At 48.8% G+C, this 25,367-nt stretch overlaps 1 protein-coding gene across 1 annotated transcript in view; it reads right to left on the reverse strand.

Annotated features, from left to right (window-relative positions):
* Positions 1–8,687: 8,687 nt before the first annotated feature.
* LOC105700216 overlaps positions 8,688–25,367 on the reverse strand; it is a 50,945-nt gene continuing 34,265 nt past the window's right edge. Inside the window, exons 2-5 of the mRNA XM_012425878.1 lie at positions 17,435–20,069; positions 14,782–15,038; positions 13,268–13,684; positions 8,688–12,260 (exon numbers count right to left, since the gene is read on the reverse strand). Of these exons, the coding sequence (XP_012281301.1) occupies positions 11,277–12,260; positions 13,268–13,684; positions 14,782–15,038; positions 17,435–20,051 (4,275 nt within the window). The 5' untranslated portion in view covers positions 20,052–20,069 and the 3' untranslated portion in view covers positions 8,688–11,276. The remainder of the gene's footprint in view (positions 12,261–13,267; positions 13,685–14,781; positions 15,039–17,434; positions 20,070–25,367) is intronic.

A 25,367-nucleotide genomic window follows, 5' to 3' on the forward strand; every position in this document is an offset into this window, starting at 1 on the left:
CATCGGTTTAGAAAAGAATGATATAATTGTTTCATTGAACTCGAGCGCGATTAGTTAAAAAGGAATTCCGGTTTCGATTTTAATTCGGTGACCTCCGAGAACATAAAGAGCGGAATACGAGGAGATGCGTATTGTACCGTGTCAAGTCCACACCTCCCACACTTTCCCTGACATTAAATGCCGGGGAAACTTTCTCCGAAACCGAACGCTTGGCGAGACCACGCTCCACCGAATTCTTTAAATACGACAAATCGCCGCGGCTCGGGGAAAAAAGAAGAAAGCGTCTCGTGCCATCGGGTTCGTGAAAACGGAGAACGCATTCCTTGGATTCTCGCTCGTAAACCCACGTCACGTGACCTCAAGCAATATTTACCAACGCCGGTCTCTCGGCTCGAGACAACGCATCGCGGAGAAAGATAATATTTTTAGATGTTCGCGATCCTACCGATGTTTCGGTTCCTCGTCGGGTCTCCGAGCCAGGGCGAGAAACCGGGCGAAAGTTCAACTGCGAACGAGTAAACTAAAAAAGGGACGACAACAAGACGCATGGGGAATATTTACCAACGCCGGTTCAGAGGCTCGAGACAACGCATCGCGAGGAAAAAAATAATATTTTTAGATATTCGCGATCCTACCGATGTTTCGGTTCCTCGTCGGGTCTCCGAGCCAGGGCGAGAATTTTGGCGAAAGCTCAACCGCGAACGAGTAACCCAGAAAAGGGACGATAACAGGACGCATGGGGAATATTTACCAACGCCGGTCCCTCGGCTCGTGACAACGCATCGCGAAGAAAGATAATATTTTTAGATGTTCGCGATCCTACCGATGTTTCGGTTCCTCGTCGGGTCTCCGAGCCAGGGCGAGAAATCGGGCGAAAGTTCAACTGCGAACGAGAAAACCAGAAAAGGGACGACAACAGGACGCGTGGGGAATATTTATCAGCGCCGGTCCCTAGGCTCCAGACAACGCATCGCGGGGAAAGATAATATTTTTAGATGTTCGCGATCCTACCGATGTTTCGGTTCCTCGTCGGGTCTCCGAGCCAGGGCGAGAAATCGGGCGAAAGTTGAACCGCGAACGAGTAACCCAGAAAAGGGACGACAACAGGACACGTGGGGAATATTTATCAGCGCCGGTCCCTAGGCTCCAGACAACGTATCGCGGGGAAAGATAATATTTTTAGATGTTCGCGATCCTACCGATGTTTCGGTTCCTCGTCGGGTCTCCGAGCCAGGGCGAGAAATCAGGCGAAAGTTCAACCGCGCACGAGTAACCCAAAAAAGGGACGACAACAGGACGGGTCAAGAATCCTGCGACAAAGTCCCTCACGTGGGTCCATTCGCCGAAGAACGAATTCGCGGGACGTAGGGACATAGAAAACGCGACTCGTCATCGGCGAAGAGGAGAGAGACGCGGCGCAGGTTCCCTGAAAAGTGAAGAAAACGTCTCGGCGGAATCGGAGGTTACGAGACGGGCGCTCTTTCACTTTCCCGGGCAAGCCGGGCTCGGAAAAAGCGCCGGCGGTTTCCTCGACCTCTCGAGCGCCCGGGTGGACGAGTCGAGAACGGAGAGGAAGGGAGAGGAAGAAAGGCGAGTCGAAAAGAGAGCGTACCAAGGATTCGTCGGCGCTGTCAGTGCTCATGTCCCTCCGGCGTGCGGGGAGTCGCGCCGCGGAATCCGGGGCTCCGGGAGGCGGCGGGGCCGCAGCACCACATCCTGACGCCCGGCTGGGGCCCGTCGCGGCGCCCTCAGCGCGCGAGGGCCGCGCACCTGTCACGTGGCATGCCGCCGAGCGAGACGGAGCGAGACGGAGCGAGGCGGCGCACCGCGCGCCCGACAGAGAGAGCCGAGGCCGCGCCGCGCCGCGCGCTGCGCGCGCACGCCGAGCGGCCCTGCCGAGTGGGGGGAGGTCCCTGACACGCACGGGAGAAACGTCACGCGCGGACGGCGCGAGTCCCGGGCTCGAGAACGCGGCGGATCCCGAGGGACGTCGGGGGCGGCTGCGCGCGCAGGTGAGGTGTCGGGCCCTGTCGCGCCCCGACGTCAAGGTGCTCGCGCGCTCGCGGCTCAACGCGGACTCCGCCGCCGCCGCGGCCGCCGCTCGCTCGCTCCCACCTCCACCTGCGCGCCACCCACCTCCGCCGCCTTGAGAGAGGGACCCGGAGATCGGGCCCGCGCCATCTGTGGACCCGAGGAGGAGGCGACGCGGTACCGTTCCGCGAGATCCGAGGCGGCCCACCTGCCTTGGCGCGATCGTCGCGACCAGGGTTGGGTAAGTGAATACGTCGATATACGTGCTTTTCTACACGTATATCGCAACGTATAATACCTCCCTGGTTTTCTACGCGGGCAGGGAGGATATTACTCCAAAGTAAATGGGCAAAGCGCATGCGCGATGTCGTCAATAGCCAATGAGAGTCCACCTGTTAACCTCTACGAGAGATTCTCATTGGCTACTAAGGTGAAGTGAAACATCCTTCAAATCAGTCGATTCGAATACAACACTTTTTTTTAAGGGTATTAGACCAAACTGGCCGAAACTTTGACACATCACTCCTGATCATCTAAGAATTGTCCTGACACATTTAAAATTTGGATTTTTGGAAAAAATTTTTTAACTCAGCCCAGACCAGAACCAAAATGGCGTCCAGCCCTCATATTTCAATGGATATACAATTATCGAAGGCTCTAATATGAGAATCGAAAGGGTCAGGACAATTTTACGACAATGTAGAACACTCTGGTAATCGATAAATTCGCATTTGAACGGGATAAAGGCAAAAAAAGTGTTGTATTCGCTTGTATACCAAAACGATGGGAATACGAGGTCTTGGAGTGAAAATTTATTAATTATTGTACGAAAATGACAGGTGGAGTATGCCATTTGGTACAATACCCAATATAATTCGACCCAGCTGTCAATATAAAAACGAACGTCGGCAATTTAGGCATTTAGAAAGATCTTCTTTATCGACGTCGATCAAGTTTCTCAACGTGTTTCACTTCACCTTTAGGGGACTGCGCTTTACGCATCCACAAATCCGCGCACATTCGAAATCAGCCTTGAAGATTTGAAATCTATGCATGTATGTGTATTTGACGTTTGGTTATAACGGCTCATAATGGCTACTTGAAGGCGTAAGATTCGTAACCAATATTTGTATCGAAATGTATAAGGGTGGAAGACCTAAAAGTAAATTATGGGATGAAACAAATGGACAAGATGGATGTTTATAACCTAGCGGATACCGCATGCCCTGCGTCTGTCTTGTCCGCCATATTTGATACGTTTTCTCCTGGTTTTCTATGTTTTCTCCGGTAAACTACTTGATTTATGTAATATACATCGAAAACATCGGAAATCGTGAAATTACCTAACCATGGTCGCGACGGTAGGCGATTTGTAAGTTGCTTTAGGTTTCGCTGGCGTGGCTTGTTTGGAATACTCTTCCCGAGAAAAAGTTACTCGAGCCCGAGGGCACCCGACGAATCTTCCGTGCTGCCTTCTTTTGTGTTTTAGGCGAGATAAACGAGGCTGGAGGGATGAGCCCGTTGCAGAGAGGCAATGCCGCACGAGGGCGCTACAGGTATCGCCCGCCGGCGTAATGTTCGTAACGGAATTAAGGCCGTTTGCCGCCGTCGAGTCCGCGAGATCCTTACCCCGCAAAGATTGAAGATGTACCTCTGAACGTTGAATATGGATCTTTACTCTGCAAAGATTGAAGATGTACCTTTAAACGTTGATTATGGATCTACTCCCCAAAGATTGAAAATGTACCTTTGAACGTTGAATATGGATCTTTACTCCGCAAAGATTGGAGAAGTACCTCTGAACGTTGAATATGGATCTTTACTCCGCAAAGATTGAAAATATACCTCTGAACACTGAATATGGATCATTACTCTGCAAAGATTGAAGATGTACCTTTGAACGTTGAATATGGATCTTTACTCTGCAAAGATTTAAGACGTACCTCAGAACGTTGGATATGGATCTTTACTCCGCAAAGATTGAAGACGTACCTCAGAAGGTTGGATACGAATCTTTACTCCGCAAAGATTGAAAATGTACCTTTGAACGTTGAATATGGATCATTACTCTGCAAAGATTGAAGATGTACCTCTGAACGTTGATTATGGATCTTTACTCCGCAAAGATTGAAAATGTACCTCTGAACATTGAATATGGATCTTTACTCCGCAAAGATTGAAAATATACCTCTGAACGTTGAATATGGATCTACTCCCCAAAGATTGAAAATGTACCTTTGAACGTTGAATATGGATCTTTACTCCGCAAAGATTGAAAATGTACCTCTGAACGTTGAATATGGATCTTTACTCCGCAAAGATTGGAGATGTACCTCTAAACGTTGAATACGGATCTTTACTCCGCAAAGATTGAAGATGTACCTCTGAACGTTGAATATGGATCTTTACTCCGCAAAGATTGAAAATGTACCTCCGAACGTTAGATATGAATCTTATGGGTCGCGTTCTTTTTTCTCAACGTTCGTTCTTATCCCCTATATTTGAAATGGATTTTCCCCGAGCTTCCCAGATCAGGATCTTTTGAAAATTCGGTACGACCTTGTCTAGTTTTCCGCAAAGTCTCCTAGCCCAACGGCTCGGACGATTATCCTCATATTTGGCAAACGTGGCAATTCCGCGACCGTTGCAAAACTATCCGCCTCCCGATGCGAGTTTCAAAACGTCAAGGAAGCGACGCGACGTTTCGTCATCGTGGAACCCACGTGGTAAAGAAACCACGATTCTCCCGAAATCGCTTGAAATCCCGATATTTCCGATGCGCGACGTGGCGCGATATCCGCCATCGAGCGTCGTCGTCGTCTTGACTTCTCGTCTAGATTCACCTAAAAACCCAGAGGACCGATTCGAATGGCAGTGGACGGGACTGGCTCTAACCTGAGAAGCTAACGGGGCTTTCCTGCGAGCCGGCCATATTCTCTTGCCGTTACGTTACGTTCTCGCCGAGGGGCGGCCATTGTCTCGTATTAGCAATGGCGCGGCCTCGGGGACTCGGTACTTTCCTCTCGCGAAACTGCACGGAGGGGCTGGGAGGCCTCGGAAGAAAAACGGACGGCTATTTCATACGACAGAGAGCGGGAAAGATGCATCGGGCCAAAAGTCCGTTTCCGATATCGTCCTGGCGCTAAAATGTTTCGTTTGGGAGATGAGTCAGTAGCCTACGTTTCGATGGCCGAAGAGGAACGTGCAGACGCCAAGTTGAGCTCAAATGGAGATCCGACAGCCTTGGACGGTTCGAACGGGAGAACGGTCGTCCGGTCCAGGCATGGCTGTAAATTTTCCTTATCCGAATTTTGCCCAGGTAGTTCCGTCACACCTTGGACGAACCTCGCCTTTCTTTGATCCGAGCCTCCGCGTTTCCAAGGTGGCACGTGCCATTAGACGCAGAAACGAACAAGTATTTTCGAGGTGTAACGTCTAATTTCCATTAGTAAGAATTGTTTTACTTAAGCTGTTGGACGACGCGCCCAAATCCCGCTGTTAGGTTCTTATCAGAGTCTTCCGTTTTTGCGCTCAATTAACTAAAACTTATTTATTGTCCAAATTTCTGACGTCTACGGTGTAATGTCCGCCCTATTTTCCATTAGTAAGAATCGTTTTATTTAAGCTGTTGAACGACGCGCCTAAATCCCGCTCTTAGGTCCTTATCAGAGTCTTCCGTTTTTGCGTTCAGTTAACTAAAACTGATTTATTGTCCAAATTTCTGACGTCCATGGTGTAATGTCCGTCCTATTTCCCATTAGTAAGAATCATTTTATTTAAGCTGTTGGACGACACGCCTAAATCCCGTTATTAGGCGCTTATCAGTCTTCCGTTTTTCCGCTCAGTTAACTAAAACTGATTTATTGTCCTTATTTTCCATTAGTAAGAATCGTTTTATTTAAGTTGTTGGACGACGCGCCTAAATCCCGCTGTTAGGTCCTTATCAGAGTCTTCCGTTTTTGCGCTCAGTTAACTAAAATTGATTTATTGTCCAAATTTCTAACGTCAACAGTATAACGTCCGCCTTATTTTTCATTAGTAAGAATTGTTTTATTTAAGCTGTTGAACGACGCGCCTAAATCCCGCTCTTAGGTCCTTATCAGAGTCTTCCGTTTTTGCGCTCAGTTAACTAAAACTGATTTATTGTCCAAATTTCTGACGTCCATGGTGTAATGTCCGTCCTATTTACCATTAGTAAGAATCATTTTATTTAAGCTGCTGGACGACACGCCTAAATCCCGCTATTAGGCGCTTATCAGAGTCTTCCGTTTTTGCGCTCAGTTAGGTGAAACTGATTTATTGTCCAAATTTCTGACGTCCACGGAGCCTTCCGATAGATCTTCGACCGAACCAATAGTCCGCTTCTTTCCCTAGGAACTTGAAATCTTGCACTTCCTCAACGACCCTTGTTCCTAACGAATCACCAGCCTAAAGTTCCTGTCCTTTTCCGCCTTTAACATAAATTTCCTCAATTTCCTATTGACTCCTCCCACTTTGTTTTTCCTCTCTGCGCAGCAACCCCGAAAAGGCAGACAGATTTTCACCAGACTCCGACTTGTAAAGACGGAAGCAGGAATAAAAGACTCCAATCTCGTTCTTGTCCGCTCATTGCTCGAGGGTCCATTACGGAGCAGAGGACCTTCCGTCCGCGGTCCATAAACCCAACGCCTCGTCCGAGATGGACGCCGAGTTGGTCCAGCTGTTGAGGAAGTCCGAGTTATTTGCGGCTCCGTTCCCCGTGCACCATGTCATTGAAAAGAAACAAGTAGAAAATCCAGAAAGGAAGGAAACCCTACCTCCGAATCCTGGGACGCGTCCCGGTTCGGCGAATCCATGACGCAACGGGGTCCTCGTTGCGACCATCCTCCTGGAGTCCCTCCAAAATCGATTCCAGAGCCATCCGCATAATTATTACACAGTTCCTCGCAATGGCGCAGACCGGGCAAATTCGGTGGGACCTCCATGAACGGGAAGGAAGGAATCGTCTATGGAAATCGGACCGATCGGCCGGGAGAACACAATACACGAGACTTTCACGGACAATGGCGGACTTTTTCACAACATTTAATAAAACGCTATCACTATGTATGCTTTGCTTGTTCCGTTCTGTGTTTTTTTCCCCTTTTGTGTTTTACTCAAATACTCTAAAAGTTATACTTACATACGTGTAGTTTATATGTGTATTTATTTATACGTCGTACGGAGCCGTGTCATGTCCCTCGCGACGCTAGCACCACCTCCACGTGGAATCGCCGAAAGTGATTTCTCGGGTGCGTCCCCGAAACAAAAGGGGTTGCCCCGAAGTTCCCCTAATGTGCGATCCGACGTCGGTTCTCGCCCGTTTCGCAAATCCGGCCTGCAGATGCACCTTGCACGCGCAAGTGCAACGGGCCGGCGAGAGAGGAGCTCGTCGCGACCTCGCTCGGGATCTGACACCATCCGGGATAAATATGTATAAATTTAACGCTACAGCCATATTCGTTATGATTCCTTATGTATAATGCTTCTTTCTCGAATTGATCGTGGGAGCGGCGATCGACCTCCCGGGATGCTAATTTCAAGGTCGGTCCCGATGTGCTCTACGAGGTGCCCTCGGCGAAGACGAGGCGCTGCTATCGGAGGAAATAAGATGCCTTTCCGCATTTCCTCTCCGTCGTCGGCCTACCGTTCGTCCTTAAAGATTCCGAGCTGCGAAAAGAGAACATCGTCAAGACACGGATCGGTCGGAACCTTCGCAAGGAGGATCGGCAACGTTAGATACGAGGATACCGAGGAGTCAAGTGGAATCGAACGCAGAGCGGGGTTTGCCAAGATGGCGGCGCTCACCGGCAACGAGAAATCTCTTAAGACCGTATCGGGGAAGAACGTCGGGAGAAAGTTCGAGCTCTCGCTGGCAATCGTTCCCCAAATGCCTTGTTTTCGAGGAAGAGGGGTTCGCTGAACTTCGTTCAACGTTCATGGTTAAGAAAGAAGGGTAACCTAAACGGTTCGATCTGAACTAAAGGGAAGGAAAACGGAAAGGAGCAAAGGAAGAAAGTAAACGAGGAAACAAAAGAGATCCAGTTTTCTGGCCTGGTCTTTGGAGGTACCCCAACGGAGTACACATGTAAAAACGGCGTCAAATTGACGCGCAATTTTTGGACTTCCCGCGTCAAATAAACGTAATATCAGACCTTGTCGGCGTTAAATTGACGTAAAGTGGACATCGAAGAAACGTCGAATAGACGTCAAACTTGACATCCGATAGACGTCAAGTTTATGTAAACTACGTAATTGCAACGGTCCGTATACGAAGTCGCCACAGACATCAACCTTATGTCAAGTTGACGTAAACTTTAACATATAGAAAAGAAACGTTAAATATCACGAACAGAATGTTAATCTGACGTCAACAGTATGTCAAACGAACGTCAACCGAACGTTAAGAATGAAACACTGGATGTATCGAAATCCACGCGATTTTGACGTCAGATTTACATCCCGTTGGTAATATTTAACGTTTCTCTAGCGTATTCTAGATCTTAAAGTTTACATCAACTTGACGTAAGGTTGATGTTCGTGGCGATTTCGCCAACGAACCGTCGCTGTTACGAAGTTTACATAAATTTGACGTATATCGGATGTCAAGGTTGACGTCTATTCGACGTTTCTTCGATGTCCACCTCGCGAACATTCGGACGTCCACTTTACGTCAATTTAACGTCGGCAAGGTCTGATATTACGTTTATTTGACGTTAACTGTACGTTAAATGAACGTCAACCGAACGTCAAGAATGAAACACTGGATGTATCGAAATCCACGCGACTTCTACGTCAGATTTACATCCCGTTGGTAATATTTAATGTTTCTCTAGCACATTCTAAATCTTAAAGTTTACCTCAACTTGACGCAAGGTTGATGTGCGTGGCAATTTCGCATACGGAGCGTCGCAATTACGTACTTTCGTAAACTTAACGTCTATCGGATGTTAAGGTTGAAATCTATTCGACGTTTCTTCGATGACCACCTCGCGAACCCTCGGACGTCCACTTTACGTCAATTGAACGTCCACAAGGTCTGCCATGACGTTTATTTGACGTCGGAAGTCCAAAAGTTGCACGTCAATTTGACGTCGTTTTTATATATGTGCTCCATTGGGGTAACGATGCATCTTCTTCGAATACGGAAGAGAAACTGTTCGCGCCAAAGGCCCGTAAAAAAATTCTCGCGTGTACATAAGGACGGAGGGATGGAGAGAACAAACGTAGAAAATAAACAATTTGTGCGCCGAAGACAGACTAAACTCTGAAATGAAATGCAATTCGGTTTGTTTCTGGAGCGGAAAGGAACATCCAATTGCGCAGAAAAGTGAAACGCATTTAATATAACGCGAGGAAAGCTCGTTCTTTCTCTACATGGACGTAGGATACACTGCCTGCAAATCCAACTGTTCCCTTGGTATTCTTGTGAAGACCCCAGAACGGAAAGGGGGTGACCGGAACGCCTATTCTTTCGCTCTATCTCTTGCCGTTAGACAGGCTATCGCCATATTGCGCTGTGCAATTATTTCACGTACAAAGTGAAAGAGATGGAAATGTTCGTACACCCTACGTCCATGTTATGTCAATGCTCGCTCTTCAGGGAGGATGCTAGTCTCGTGGAGTTCGCCATTGTCTTGGCGAACTTATCGCGATTATCACATTCTCGTGTCCTCCAGGCTCGGTTATCTTCGTTTAGAATTCAATGCGGTAGGACAAGTTCCGGAAATGAACTTCAAGGCGCTCTTCTAGGGCCCGTGTCGATTTCCCCGGACTCCTGGAATGAGCGGAGTCTGCCCGAGAACGCGGTCTTCGAATCCCTTTTTCTCAAGTATTAAAAGTTAAGGTATAATAAACTGCATTCTAAGCTGATCCCATTTGTTATTTCTTGGTCACAACCTCGTTGAAGTCCTCTCTCGCGACCGCGCCTCTTCTTCGCGAGGGAATCCCGGGGCGACCCCCGCGTCCCTTGGACTCTTCTCCTTTTCGGCGTTTGTTTCTTCGTCTTCGACGCCGATTATTCTTCTAGCCCCGGAAAGAAATCAGCCCACTTAAAAGAACGTCCACCGTACAAAAAACGACACCAATGTCGGCGATGGTGAGTAGATAATTGAATGATTCTCTTGGAACGCCCGTTCCAAGTGTTTTGGACTCGTCCATTATTCGGCGCAGTTTCCTCCGTCGTTGATATCCACTTCCTCCGAAACGAAACGCATTCTTTTCGGAACAAGAAAACGTCCATTAACAATCTCTTGGCAGGTCCATTCCCAGCTTTGGCGTGTATCTCCTCACCGCAGACGTTTATTTCTTTTGTCGAAGAAATAATTTCCTTTGGAACGTCCGCGGAAAGAGAATGTCAGGATTTATCTTGAACGAGCGCTCGGACCACTCCCAGCAGATTTGTTTCCAGCATTCGTACATTTTCCTGGTCTGTTGACGTATTTTAAAGGGAATGTCTCCCTGCTCGTCACGTATTCGGCAATACTCCAATGTAATGCGAACGCTCGACGAAAAACTATCAGCGGGTTCATCGTCGGCTTGATGACCTTCTGGTCTACGTCATCTTCAACCAGCAGTTCAAGGTCAAGTCCTTCGGTAGGTCCGGGAGAATCGGGCAAACCGATTATCAATTTCCTGCGATTGAAACGAAGTAACCGAGAAATCGATAGATCCGTAAGTACGTTAAGTACTTAAAGAAGGATAAACTGCTGGGAAGAAGGGAAGAGAAAATAAAAGAAATCTGTCGTCACTTATCACAACTGACTCGTTGACCTATGCACGTCCTCCCTACGTGAGTTCGCATTGCACTCTTTCTCATTCTTCCGGCATGTCTCTCTGATATCATCTCTCAGGCTCAGTCTCGGTACTCCAACTACCGAAACAAATGCCGCGTTAAACGAAAACAAATCTCGATTTAGCCGTAGGGCGAACACCTTTCGGCAGGAAATTAAGTTCTATTTGCAGTTCAATGGACCGAATGGGTTGCACCGAGACTTCGGGAGCAAGGCCCATAAGTTTCATCCCGAGGACTTTCAGGTCTAGTAGGCCAGGTTCAAATGAACTCAGTCTGGGTAGATCCTGGGATCGACCAGTCCCGTGACCCTCAAGCGCAGGAAATTAAGCTGTTGAAGAGAGGTCCAAGATCCTCGGCGTTCTCCGGGATACCTGAGAGAATCCCCGAAAAACAATCCCTTTCAGCCTCGAGCCTCCAAGAAGTCCTTCTTCGTCTAAGCCGAAACGGTCTCTACTATAGACTTCTTGATGATCTCGCCAAAGTTCTCATCGCACTCCTCCCCATTCTCGGGTTGCTTCTCCGCGACCTCATTCTTCTCGGGTTCGACCTTGGTACCAGGATTCCCATGATACGTCCCGTGGTGTCCAGGATGGGGCTCGACCTCGCCGTAGTACGAGTACCTCCCGGCCAAGAGTTCGGAAAACGGCTCCAGCTTGCCCATTTGCTGAACGACGGCGTGCATAGGCTGCACCGAACTGAGGTTCGTATACTGAGAGCCGGAGACCTCGTCCTGGGGAAACCCGGAAGCCTCGTACGACGTCGCGTGGGCCTGGCAAGGGCCTGGAATCGGGCCGGCGTCCTGACCATAAGCCGCGTAGTGCCCAAACCCTGGAGGGGTTCCCGGTAGTGGTTGGAACTGGGGCTGGAACTGGGACCTCGAGGTCGAGGGCAGGTTCTGGTAACTCTGGTAGTCCTGGTAGCTCGAGGTCTGCTGGAAGGCCACGTTGTGCCCAGGTTGGCCGACTGGAAAGCTCTGAAAGGCCTGACCAAACTCTGGATGCAGTTTTCTCTGGGAATTTTGGGCACCGTCCACTGTGTCCTCGCTCGGGTAGCAGTCGTCCCTGATCGCGTACAGGTCGAGGCTGTCCTCTCGAGCACCCGGAACTTCCGTCTGGCAGGGACCGCTGCTGCTGTTCTCCGGACTCTCGTAGTGCAAAGTCGTGAACCCTCCGCCGTTCACGCATCCCTCGTTGGAGTCCATCATCGAGCCGAGGTTACCCTCCCTGAGAGGGCCCCGATTCGCCTGGTGGTCCCCTTCGTGGTCTCGCTCCTCGTCCCGCTGCTTCTTCTCCAACTCGAGCCGCATCAGCGTATGGATGAAGTGAGTGCGCACCCTCATGGGGTTGAACTCGATGCGTCCGGAGCTGTTTGCACACCCGTCCCGGGAACATCCGCAGGGGAAGCCCGCCCGATCGACCTGAAAATATCGGCCATTGTAAAATCGCACTTCTTGGGACCATTGCAGGCATTACAAAATACACCCAAAGAACGCATGATTCGTATAACGAATGACACCGATGTTTCCTCCGGGTCATTCGTATACCTATAACGGAAACTAAATGTACGTAAAATAAATATCTTATTAAGCTGATTTTATGCAAAGGCTCTTGGTCTTAAATTAATTGGTGCAACGGTTTAGTAGCGCCAATCAAAATCAAATCCAATAGAATAATATTGCATTGAAACAAGTACGGAGAGATTTTATAATCACAAGTTCTAGTAACCGCAAATTTTATCATTAGTACCTATATAGACCGAAAATCACTTTTTAATAAAACCGCATCATTGGAATAGACATACGCATGACAGTGGAAGCTTCGCCAACGTATGTGTATAAATATGCCACATTGTTTCAATTTCTATATTAAAACGAGCATTGTGCAGGGTGCAACAAAATTCGTACCCATGGTTTGCACACTGCAATACTTGTTAAAAAAGAAATCTAAGAGCCTTGTACTATTTATCTTCGGGGCGTAGTGGAATTAATTGTGATAATTAATTGAAAAACATCCAATCAGGTGCGTTGAATAGCGGAACGCTAATCGGAGAGCACGTCGTAAGGCCGAAGCCCTACTGATAAGCGCGTCGAGTGTCACTCAGAGAGCGGCGCGTCAACGCGTCAAAGATAAAAAATCAATCAGAACTGACATACGGGGTTAATCGCACTTGGGATTAGTTTTTCGTCTTTGACGCGCTGACGCACCGCTCTGTGTGAGACAACCGACGCACTTAATGGAATTCCGGCCTAAATTATCTTGTCCATACGCTGCGGGCAGAAAAGTGCAGCTAACCGACGCACCTAATTAGTTTTTTTTTTTTTNTGATATTATGTATTTAATATAAAATTTGTTATACAATTTTTTACTGATGTTTAAATTTCGAGAGCGAGCTAATGTACGTCAGAGAACTCTGACCGAAACCGACCTGACACTTGACGTTGGCCCTGCTGCAGGGGCAGCTCTCGGGGTCGCAGTACCCCTTGCATCCGCACCCGCAGTGTTCCCTGCTAGCCCTGATATCGCGACACTCGTCCTTCTCCACGGCGTCTATCCTCCTGACCCCCGCGGCCCTGAGGAGGGCCCTCCTCTGCCAGGTGGGGACCGGCTGGAGAAAGTAGTAGCTATCGATGTCCAGTTCCTCGTTGTCGCTGGGCTCCTCGTCGGTATCATCGCTGGGATCCTCCGAGCTGGAAGCCGCTTCGGCCGTGCAGTTGGCCGCCCTCTCCGTCCTCAGCTGGGCCAGTCGGGCCCGATGGAGGCGGCGCTGCTCGGCCGCGTGTTCCGTCAACGAGAACCTCTCGGCGTGCGTGTGCATCGCGCTCATACCCAGCGTGCTGCCACCCTGAAGAGACAAGAGATTTAGAAGACGAAAAGGATGCTCTAGGATGTTAAGGCGAAGTGTAGTCAATCGAAACAGTTAAGCTGGCGTGAAAATCGCGTCCAAGGAGTCTTGCCAATGAAGCCTTTCTTCGAACGAGGTGGACCGAATCGGTTATAATTTTATCACGTATATATGGAAGCCATAAGGACAGTCCTGATACCGATGACATTTAATTTTTTTTATTTCGCATTAAGGGCGCTCACCACTCCAGCGATTTTGCAGGGCCTCACGGGGACAACGATTCCGAACGTATTTCTAAGCCGATCGAGCTTAACGAGTGCTCATATCGAAGATGAAATGTTGACCCGTGTTTACATGGGAGCGATTTTCGATAAGTGGTCATTTTCATATAAAAAAGTGCAACGACATAATTTCAATGCTCTTTTACCTAGGAAGGAGGTGCTCGATCGAAAATCGCTCCCATATAAACACACGTCAACATTTTATCTTTAAAACGAGCACTCGTTGAGCTCGATCGGTTGAGAAATACGCTCAAAATCGTTGTCCCCGTGGAGCACCTTTTTCAGGATTTTCGAGTTCCTCGCGAGGAATTAGGGCATTCCTTGGCAACCGTTGCCGACTCTAGGTGGAGCGTCCACCTGGCGTGTGCGGGCGACCGAGGGTCACCCACGTTTCGGCACCTAGTCCAGAGGCATCTAGCCGTTGTGTGAGTCCTACACGTGCAAAATACGCACACAATTTTCGCCCGTTGCTAAACACCACCCATTGTGCGTCGCGTCTCCCTCATCCGAGCGAGAAAGTACGTTTTGGTTACCTCCCACCGAATTCGATGCTAATGCCATCTAGCGGTGGAAGTCATCGTCCCCACTTTAGTGGTGAACGCCGTTAAGGGAACAGCGGAACACTCAGAAGAGGGATAACGAAACCATTACTAGGTATGACGAGTTGTTAACTCGTCACTCGAAGCGCCATCTGGGCAGGACGAGGTAACTCGCCATTTGAAGAGCCATCTGGAGCTCTTACACTACCCATATGGAGGGCGTCTTCGAGTACGAGCGTAACCTCGTCGACGGATCAACGGCGCTACAGTCCCCCACCTGGGAAGGTACGCAGGTGAAGCCTTGAGCCCTGGGGAAGTAGTAAACGGTGACTGCGTCGAACTGGATGCTCCTCTTCTTCTTGGTGTCCTCGTTGTTGGTCCTCTTCGGCGAGGGCTCGCCGTCCGTGCAGTCGGCCAGCCTGCGCTTCAGATTGCTCTTCGGGGGCTCCGGGAAGCACGGCAGCGCCGGCTGCGGGGCTGGCTCCGCGACGCTCGTCACCGGGGAACCCGCGAACCCGGACAGCTGGGGCGCGCCTGTAACCGGGAAACGGAACTGGTCAGGAAGAGCCGGCGTGTCGGTAATCACCTCAGGGTCGATACCCCCCGGCGCATGTCCCCCACCCACCGATCGACCGCAGTCGGTTTAAGGTGAAGTGAAACACGTCGAGGAACTTGATCGACGTCGGTAAAAAAAATTTTTCTTAACACCTACGTTGCCGACGTTGGTTTTTATATTGACAGCTGTGTGTCGAATTATATTCAGTATTGTACTAAATGGCCTACTCCATCTGTGGTTTTTCTACAATAATTATAAAGAAATCTAAGTGAAACTCCAGAAATCCCCTGGATTCATGGTTTCTGAGGCCCCGGTTGACTGCAGAGGGACCCTCTGCGCCATCTGTGATTTCCGTGTATACTAAATTTTCACTCCGAGAGCTCGTATTATCATCGTTTTAGTACAGCGTAAGTCACCTTTTTAGGTGCGTAAAGCTGGCACCCCCACCTTTACAAAATTCAAATTTCTTTGTCTTAACATTTTGTGCTCTTTAGGTGCTAATTATGTGCTACATTCGCAATTCGGCGCTATGATATTCGAATAGCACATAATTTTGGGAGTAATTTAAACGTAAATTGTTTGAACTTTTCCGCGCCATCGGGTACTTACCTCTTGTGGATTTTTGAATGGGGGTAGGCTTTCAAACTTAAGGGTGGAAATTTTAATTTATGAATATGATTTTCGGAGAGCACATTATTTGCTGATAAGTTTTCACCTATTTTTGATTATTTAAACACATTTTTTAATGGTGGGGGTGCTAGCTTTATTAGTACCCAGCACCCCCACAGAAAAATTGAATTTTTTTCCAAAAACCAAGCTAGCACAAAATTTGCGAATGTAGCACATAATTAGCACATAAAGAGCACAAAATGTTAAGACAAAGAAATTTGAATTTTGTAAATGTGGGGGTACCAGCTTTACGCACCTCACTTTTTTGCCTTTATCCCGTTCAAGTGCGAGTTTCTCGATTACCAGAGCGTTTTAAATTGTCGTACAATTGTCCTGACACTTTCGTTTCTCATATTGGAGCCTTCAATAACTGTATATCGATCGAAATATGAGAGTTCAGCGCCATTTTGGTTCTGGGCTAAGTTAAAGAATTGTTTTAAAGAATGGAAATTTTGAAAGTAATAGGATAATTCCTAGGTGCTCACGAGTCACGTGTCAAAGTCTCAGGCGGTTCTATCCAATAGCCTTAAAAAAAAGGTTTCTTATTCGGATCGATTGATTTGAGAGGGGTTTCGCATTAACCTTAAGGGAGATCCGCCGCTACTTCGGATGCGGTACCAGGCTTATCGACGGCTGCAGTTTCCCCCGATCTTTCGGCTCGAGAACGGGACCGTTGAAATGTATATAAAGCTGGAATTGCCACTTTAGCACAATTCAATAAAATTTGTTGCAAATTTTGTTGCTAATTCATTGTTATTTTATTGCATGAGAAAAACATTTTTTGCTCTTATACTTTTCCGAAAAACGGTGGCGATGCAGCTTTATATAAAGCACTGCCACAATGAAAAATAATTATTAAGTAAATGTTCATTGATTAATTATATACCAGAATTTATTGCTAATTAATTGCTTGCAGAAAAACCAAATTTCAATTTTTTTGCTCACCCCTAAAGGGGTGAATCGCCACCCCTAGTGATGATCGCAGGTCAGAAACATGAAAAACATGGGAGAATCGAACTATTTCTTCACGTGGGAATTAATTGCTAATTAATTGCTCCGAGAAGAACCAATATCTTCGTAAAAATACAATTTTCAAACCTACATTAATTAGCGATTAATTCCCACGTGAAGAAATAGTTCGATTCTCCCATGTTTTTCATGTTTCTGTCCTGCGACCATCGTTAGGGGTGGCGATTCACCCCTTTAGGGGTGAGCAAAAAAATTGAAATTTGGTTTTTCTGCGAACAATTAATTAGCAATAAATTCTGGTATATAATTCATCGACGAACATTTACTTAATAATTATTTTTTATTGTGGCAGTGCTAGCTTTATATAAAGCTGACATCGCCGCCATTTTTCAGAAAGGTATAAGAGCAAAAAATTGTTTCCTTGTGCAATAAAATAGCAATGAATTAGCAACAAATTTTGCAACAAATTTTATTGAATTGTCCTAAAGTGGCAATTCCAGCTTTATATAGATACCGTTGAAGCCGTTCCGGGGTGATCGCCCGACTCAAAGGGACCAACCGATCATGCAAATATTTCTATTATCGTACATTGCGGTTTCCTCTGTCTGGAAATGGTCCCCCTGGGGCGACGAGTATCGAGGAAAAGCGCGTCCTAGACGGTCCCGTACCCTGACCTCGAGGCGGAAACCGAGGTCGATAAGCCTGGAAAAAAAGGCGACTCGGGGGAGATTCGAACCTTTCTCCTTGTCCGTGAGGATGTCGTCGGGTATCCTGTCCAGGAAGGAGGTCTCCGAGTCGCTCTCGGGGGCAGGCGCGGGCCCGGAGTCCCCGGGCATCTCGCTGCCGAGGCCGGAGTCGCTGCCGTCCGACCTGACCTCGTCCCTAGCGCCCGCGGCGAGGGCGAGGCTCTCGGCGGAGTCCTCGGTGAAGGCCTCGGGCCTCTCCGGCTCGAGCCTCGTGATCATCTCCCCGGAAAGGTCGTCGCAGCTGAGACGGTCGCTCTCGGGACAGGTGATGGTGTCGGCGATGACCTCGTCGCAGTCCATCCTGGCGATCGAGGCGACCTCGGAGCTGTCCGAGCCGGTCTCCGTCTCGGTCTCCGTGTCGACGAACTCCTGCGGTTCGCAGGAGTCGCTGACCTCGTTGAGCTCCTCCGGAGAGCCGGGGCCGCCCTGGGCGGGGTCAAAAACCCGAGAGTCCTCGGCGGGCTCCGAAGACATCGACGCCGAGCCCGAGGTCGAGGTCGAGGGCGAGGTCGAGGGCGAGGTCGGCGGAGCTAATACTGCCCCGGGGGTCGCGTTCGCGTCCTCGACGACGGCTTTGGGGGCGGCCGAGGTCGAGGCGGCGGAATCGACCGTCTCCTCGTGGTCGTTCTCCAGCCTGTGGATGACCCTGCGGTTGTTCCCGAGGTCGGCCTCGAGCGCGAGCTCCTCGTTCTCCCCGAGTCTCTCGACGACGATCTTGCTCCTCCTGGCGGAGGGACTCTCGTCGGCCGATCTCAACGAATCTCGCCTTTCCTTACCTCTGTCGGGGGTGACCTCGACCTCGGTCTCGCGGGATCGACTCTCCGACTGACAATTGGCGCCGGATTTGAGATCCGCCCCGGGAGCGCCCTCGGATTTACCGGCGACTTTCGCGTCCGGCGAGGTCGAGGACCGGGTCGCGTCCCCGGCGACGTTCACTCGCGATAACACCACCACTAGTTCCTTCATCGCCACGACGTTCGAGTCCTTCGGACTAGCCTCGACCTTCCCGGGTCTTTTGACACCTGTGGGTCGATCGTGGGGAAGACTTTCGGTTTTGAGTCGCATATCGAGGTCGCCGGCAGACGTCGAATTTTTCTCACGAAGTCTTCGAGTATCCGACAAGCTCGAAGACCTCGATCTCCTGGGCTCCTTGACCGGGGTCTGGCCTAGGTTCTGCTTTTCTAACTTCCGCCTTCCGGATCTGGAGTCCACGGGGCGAGAATCGTCGACCTTGGAACAGGAAACCGGAGACTTTGGCGACTCCGCGACATCCCCCGAAGACGACGAGGACGACCTCCCCGGATTTTCTTCAGCGTTCGAGGTCTCCTTTTCGACCTCGGTCTCGATTTTCCCCGTTCTCCCTGAGTCGTCGACCGAATTCTCGCTCGGCTTTTCGTTCGTCCTATCGATCGACCTCTCCTCAAAGATCCTCGACTCCGGGGTCAGGGAAATTTCGCCCAATGTCCGTTCCCTCAAACCGACCAACACGGGCGACAACCTCCGGACGTCATTCATCAGCTGTTTGGCTCTCTCCTCGGAGACCTCGATTCCAATCTTCTTGATCTCCGGGCTGATAGGCAGGAAGTCGCTGGCCGGCCTCTTTCTGGGTGAAGGTCCTCCCGACGCTGACCTGGCCACGTGGCAGATCTCCAACTGCTTTTCGAGTCCTTCCGTCAAAGGTTGGGCAGCCTTATCGAGGTCGGCCTGTAAGATGGGGTTTCCTAACGTTGCATCCGTTCTCGAGGGCAAAGGTGGATCTCCCAGAATCTCCTTGAAGCTCTCCTGTGTTTCCGAACCTGCATCGACCTCATTTGCTCGACCTTGACCCTCATCTTTGTCTTTTCCGACCACCTTCTCGTTGTCCTCATTCGTTGGACTTTCCCGGCATGTTTCCTCCGAAGTAAGGTCCTTCGGATCAACCGTGGATTCCTCCAACCTCGATCTTGCTTCAACGACCTCGCGGGATGCGCTTCTCGTCCAGGGGGGCGAAAACCGAGGACTCTCCCCTTCGGAAGTTTCCTTTTCGCTTCTAGAGGTCGTCGTCGTCGCCGATCTCGCCGGTGACCTCTCCGAGACGGACTCCTTGAGTAAGGGCGACTCCGTGCTTGCCGTCCTAGATGACGACCTCGTTACTTGACGAACCTCCGATTGCTTCTCGGAGACCTCCGATCGATCGACCTCTCCGAGGTCGAGCTGTTCGACGGAGTTCTTCGGATCCGGAGACCTCCCGGAATGCGAGGTCTGACCTTCCGAAACGTCCGGACGATCCTCCAAAGTCCCCGGATGCGTTTCGGCATCTCGACCTCGACCTCGATTGTCATCGTTCACCTCCTCCTCCTCCTCCTTCGGCGAATTTTCTCGACACCCCTCCTGAGGCATCCTCTTCTCGAGGTCATCCGAGCATTTCTCCGACCTCGACCTCTCCTCGGCGGCCTCGCGACTTCTCGTCCACGGGGACGAAGGCTTAGAGGTCCCCTCCTCGGGGGACTCCTTCTCGTTCCTGGAATTCGACGTCCTTGTCGACCTCGTTGGCGGCGTCGGGGACCTCACCGGGGTGGCATCCTCGGGAGCCTCGACGAGTTGCCCCTGGGCCAGCGGCGACTCCATCTCGAGCTGTGCTTCGACCTGAGACAAAGCGAAGAAAACAAAGAACTTTGAGCTCATCCCCTGACCTTACAATGCGTTGCCTTATTTACCTTAAGAAAAGCAACTACTCGCGAAGAAAAAGATAAAACGCGAAGGTATAAATAAACGGACCTTCCCTCTTTTTTGCCCAGGCTCGTGATAATACACGAAGGTTCCCTGCTCTTTCCTTATATATTTCCCTCTTCGGGAAAATATGACGAAGGAGCGGAGGAGGTCGGAGGATCAATAATCCGAGCTCCGACAAAAGCGAGCTTTGGGATAGGACGCGAGAAGGGAAGAAAAGCCTTAAAAGGGAGGTTAATTAAAAATTTGAAAATCCAGCCTGCGTCCAGCAGTCGACCTTACTAACCATTCCCATCCGGTCGACCTTAAAATTTCAGGAGGGAGACCGAAAAGTATGAGAGGAAAAAATGACGAGATTATTCGATCGGTGGGAAAAGGACGACGGAATCTTTTTAACGTTTCGTCCCGATTCCGGTGGAGCGGAAAAATGCTTCGCCGAGGTTTTCCTTAAATATTTCCCCCTTCAGGAAAATATGACGGAGGCACGGAGGAGGTGGGAGGATCAATAAGCCGAGCTCCGGCAGCGGGCATGTGGGGGAGCAAGGAGGAAAGTCAATTTCCAGGAGAGAAAAGGCGAGTTTTCCTCGGGACCGTGTCCAGGGATTCGGGGTCGGGCAGGACCTCGTCCTCCGAGGACGCTCAGGATTTAGCGACCTCGCGGTATAATCCCGTCCCAGGTTATTGATTCCGGGGACGACGCGGGGGCGGTCTCGCGTTACCATGCGCACCTGCGACCTGACCTAGAAGGGATCGATCGGGCGATCGGGTTGACCTTAATCGAAGAATCGGAAGAATTGCGGTGAAAGGATCGGGAAATACCGATCCCAGGAATCGGAGAGCAGGAGTCGCGGGATTCTTTATCCCGCGGAAAGGAAGTCCTCGTGGAATGAATGGTTGAGGTGAAAGCGAAATTGCGAGCAAAGGGTCGAGGGAGGTCAGTCCCGACCAAAGAACCAGAATGCGCTCGGACCGAAAGTTAAAAAGTGGTTGCTGGACGAACACGGAAAATTGAATGGAAAATTCAAAGGAATTAGTCGAAAGTCGGGGAGACCTCGACGAGGGGTTCGGGAGGTGAGGTCGATCTTATTCAAAGGATCTTTACCTTCAAACCGACGCCCGAGGATTCTTTTTATGGAAGTTCCCTTTCCTCGGCTCCGTCGACGAGGTCGACTCACCCGCCATTCCCTTCGAAGACCTTGGCCTCGTCCTCGAGGTCCATCGGCGTACCACGGGGCGACCAGATCCGAGGATCATCGAAGACCTCGCGGAGGACATTCGAGTCCTTGCGATTCGGGACATCGACCTCGAGTTACCTCTTACGCTCTTACAGAGGATCGAGCGCAAGGAGCCGATCGCGATTCGGAGGTCGAGGTCACTTTAAAAACTGGGATCGAATTTTTAAGGCCGGCCTCTCTTCGAGGTCGGGGTCTGGGGTAACGCAACAGAGAGAGGCGGAAACTTGGACGAAGATCGATATCGCACAAGGTCCTCAGAGTTCCAGGCGGAACTTTTGGAACGATCATTTGGATAACCTCGGAGAGGTCGGATAATTTAGACCGGCGCCACCACGAGGAGGTCGCGCCTGACGTTCAACATGGCCAACTCCGTCATTCCGACGAAACCGTGTTGGACTGCCCTCGGTGAAGCGATCACCAAGGGAGTTACCGCCTCCAGGATCATGGAACTAAAGGTCCAAGTACCCGGAATGAAATCACCCGGCAACTGGCGATCCGACAAACTGTACGAAGGACCTCGTGGAAAGAAGACTCGGAAAAGAGTCCTCCACGGACCTCCATGAGCCTGGTGACAACATGGAACCCGCCAACTTAGAGGTCTCCTCGACTTTCGGCAAAGAACAACGTTGCGATCCCGTTCCCGCGATCTCGTCGACCTTACTGACTGCGAGGAAGACCCGAGAGAGGTCGACGATCTTCCGAAGCGATACCGGGAGTACTCGCGAGGAAAGCTCCGCACAGGAAGCCAAGGTCCCGAAGAGGACCCTGAAGAAGATCTCGAAGACCCTGAAGAGGTATCCTCGGCGCCTCGCAGAGGTCGAAGTCGTACAAGAACCTGTGCCAGACTTCGGAAAGGCTCGAATCAACGATCCTGAGGGTAACGAGATGCTCCGACGAGGAACCGGCGGGAAGAAGAGCCTGCGTTCGCGTTCACCGGCTCGCAGTGGAGTGGAGCCGGCGCGTCCTGGACCAGCGTTCTCGAGGGCGCAGGTGGCGCCGATGGTCGCGTCGGTTGGGGGTGGCAAAAGCGGAGGAGGCGGCAGAGACGGCGTGGGTGGTGGAGGCGGTGGAAGCGACATAGGCGAAGGGGAGTCGGGGGCGTCGAAGGCGGTGGAGACGCCGGAGTTGCCGCGCAATTGCCCCCACGACGCGTTTGCGTTTACGTCGGCTAGCGCCTCGTGCAATCGAACACGAGTGCACCTTGAAAAAAAACAATCCATGAAAATTTGCATACATTTTTACCCCCTACATACCTAAAGTTTTACGTAAAATAACGTAAAATGGAAAAGTTACTAATCTGAGAATGTATAAATGCCCGTGACACTGTATGTTTTCTGCATTCCCGCAATAAAATGTAACGTTACGTTGTAATTTTTCTGGAGGCATGTAAGACCTTTACCGTGGATGCAAATCTACAGGTTATTTAGTAAATTTATATATTGATGCGCATAAATATCCGCTGCTGGGTAGAAATACATACCAAGCGAAGTGAAATATTAAAAAATGCACATCTCTGTATTAAATGTACCAATCGGTTTCGTTCATAGCTTAAAAAATGCAGAAAAATCGTCCACTCTCGATGACCTCGTTAAAGTTGACTTTACTCATTCAAGAGGTTCAAAAAACAACATTCATTGTCCAATTTGACACGCCAGGCTGACCATCGCAGATAATGACTAGGTCTGAGTTTCTTAATTAGGATCCGAACTTACAAGGAAGGTACCCGAGGTGTCCCCCTCCAATTTTGTTCATTTTTAAATATGTTGTAGAGGACTAAAATCTGAGGGGCTCGTGATTTTTTTTATCGGCGGGTAAACACTTTTAGGGGGTGAAATCAGGCTTCAGGGTTGGCCGTGCAAGGGGGTGAGTTGGCTGTTTCATATAGAATCACTCGACCGATTTTCATGAAACAACCGTCAAAATGTAGGGAATGAAGAATTATGAAACATGCATTTGGAATTTTTCGAAAAAATTCATTTTTAAGGGGTGAGCTACCCCTTTGAATACTTCTTTTACCCCTTACGCGAGCAATAATTGTTCTATCCAAATGAAACTTTTTTTGTATTGTTCTGGTCTATAAATTAACCAAGTTTCATATGGATAGAGCAATTACTAGATATTACCCAGACAATGTAATTCTACCGTTATTAATTGTCGTATAAAAATAACCAATGATCTAGGGTTTGAATTTACATGTTTAATAAGTATATATCTGGGTTAACATATGAGGCCCATCAATATAATCACCGATTGGAAGATTACCCCTCAGATTTACATATATAATGTGGATCAATTATACATTTTACATGACAAATTACACTTGATACGTAATATTACCCTTTACGTTTACATATCAAATGTCCGCCTCCAATACATTCCATGGATAAACTTAGATGCCGAATGTGATATTACCCAGACAATGTAATTCTACCGTTATTAATTGTCGTATAAAAATAACCAATGATCTAGGGTTTGAATTTACATGTCTAATAAGTATATATCTGGGTTAACATATGAGGCCCATCAATATAATCACCGACTGGAAGATTACCCCCCAAATTTACACATATAATGTGGACCAATTATACATTTTACATGTCAAATTACCCTTTGTACGTAATATTACCCTTTACGTTTACATATCAAATGTCCGCCTCCAATACATTCCGTGGGCAAATTTAGATGCCGAATGTGATATTACTCAGACAATGTAATTCTACCGTTATTAATTGTGGTATCAAAATAACCAATGATCTAGGGTTTGAATTTCCATGGGAATTTTTTTCAGGGCACCCTGATCGCCGCAAGCCGGGAATGCACGTGCATGCCGGATGCACATCCACTCCACCCTGAAGGGGGTCTAACTTCCGGGCAAAAACGCGAATTGGATCGTCGTTCAATTCGGTTGTGTGAACCTGGAATCCAGTTCGAGGCACAAATAAAATTAACAGGATTATTCGAATGTTTCCGTGATGTAAACGTTTGTCCCATTTATTTTTTTTTTACAAACACTAATTAAAAAAAAGTAACAAATTCCGAAAATTACCATTTTATCGTTTTCGAGGTTCCGGGAGGCTCTGAATTTTCCCAGCTGTCAGGGCCAATCCCTATCGGTTTCCAAAAATTTTTAGCATAAGTACTCCCCGCGATTTACTTGTACAAATTAATGCAACCCACTGCGAGAAGCCTAAGCCATGGAAAGAAAATCATGAAAATGGTCATTTTAACGTTTCCGAGGTTCTAGGAGGCTCTGCATTTTCCCAACGTCAGAGAACCCATTAATGTTGAAGAATCGGAATTTGTTTCTCTTTTTGAACAGCTCTGGTTCTTGTAAAAAAAAAAAAATACCACAAAAAAAACTCAATGTGACACAGACGTCTATATCACGGAAACATTCCAATAAGCCTATTAATTTTGTTTGTGCCTCAACCTGAATTCCAAGTTTACACAGTCATTCAATTTCTCCACATGTACAGGGTTGATAACTTAAGGTAAAGTGAAACACGTCGAGGAACTTGATCGACGTCGATAAAGAAGATTTTTTTAAATAGCTACGTTGCCGACGTTCGTCTTTATATTTACAGTTGTGTCGAATTATATTGGGTATTGCATTAAGTGGCATACTCCACCTGTCGTTTTCGTACAATAATTATAAAGAAATCGAAGTAAAACTCCAGAAATCCTCTGGATTCATGCTTTCTGGGGCCCTAATTGACTGCAGAGGGACATCTTGCGCCATCTGTGATTTCCAGGTCAATTACATTCTCACTCCGAGACCTCGTATTTCCATCGTTCTGGTATAGAAGCGCATAAAACACTTTTTTTGCCCTTATCCCGTTCAAAGGCGAGTTTATCGATTATTGAAGTTTTTCCAAAAATCCAAATTTTGAATGCGTCAGGACAATACTTAGATGATCAGGAGTGATGTGTCAAAGTTTCGGACAGTTTGGTCTGATACCCTTAAAAAAAAGTGTTGTAT

Source organism: Orussus abietinus, unplaced genomic scaffold (assembly GCF_000612105.2).
Source record: "Orussus abietinus isolate OABI.00-Male unplaced genomic scaffold, Oabi_2.0 scaffold326, whole genome shotgun sequence".
NCBI lineage: Eukaryota > Metazoa > Arthropoda > Insecta > Hymenoptera > Orussidae > Orussus > Orussus abietinus.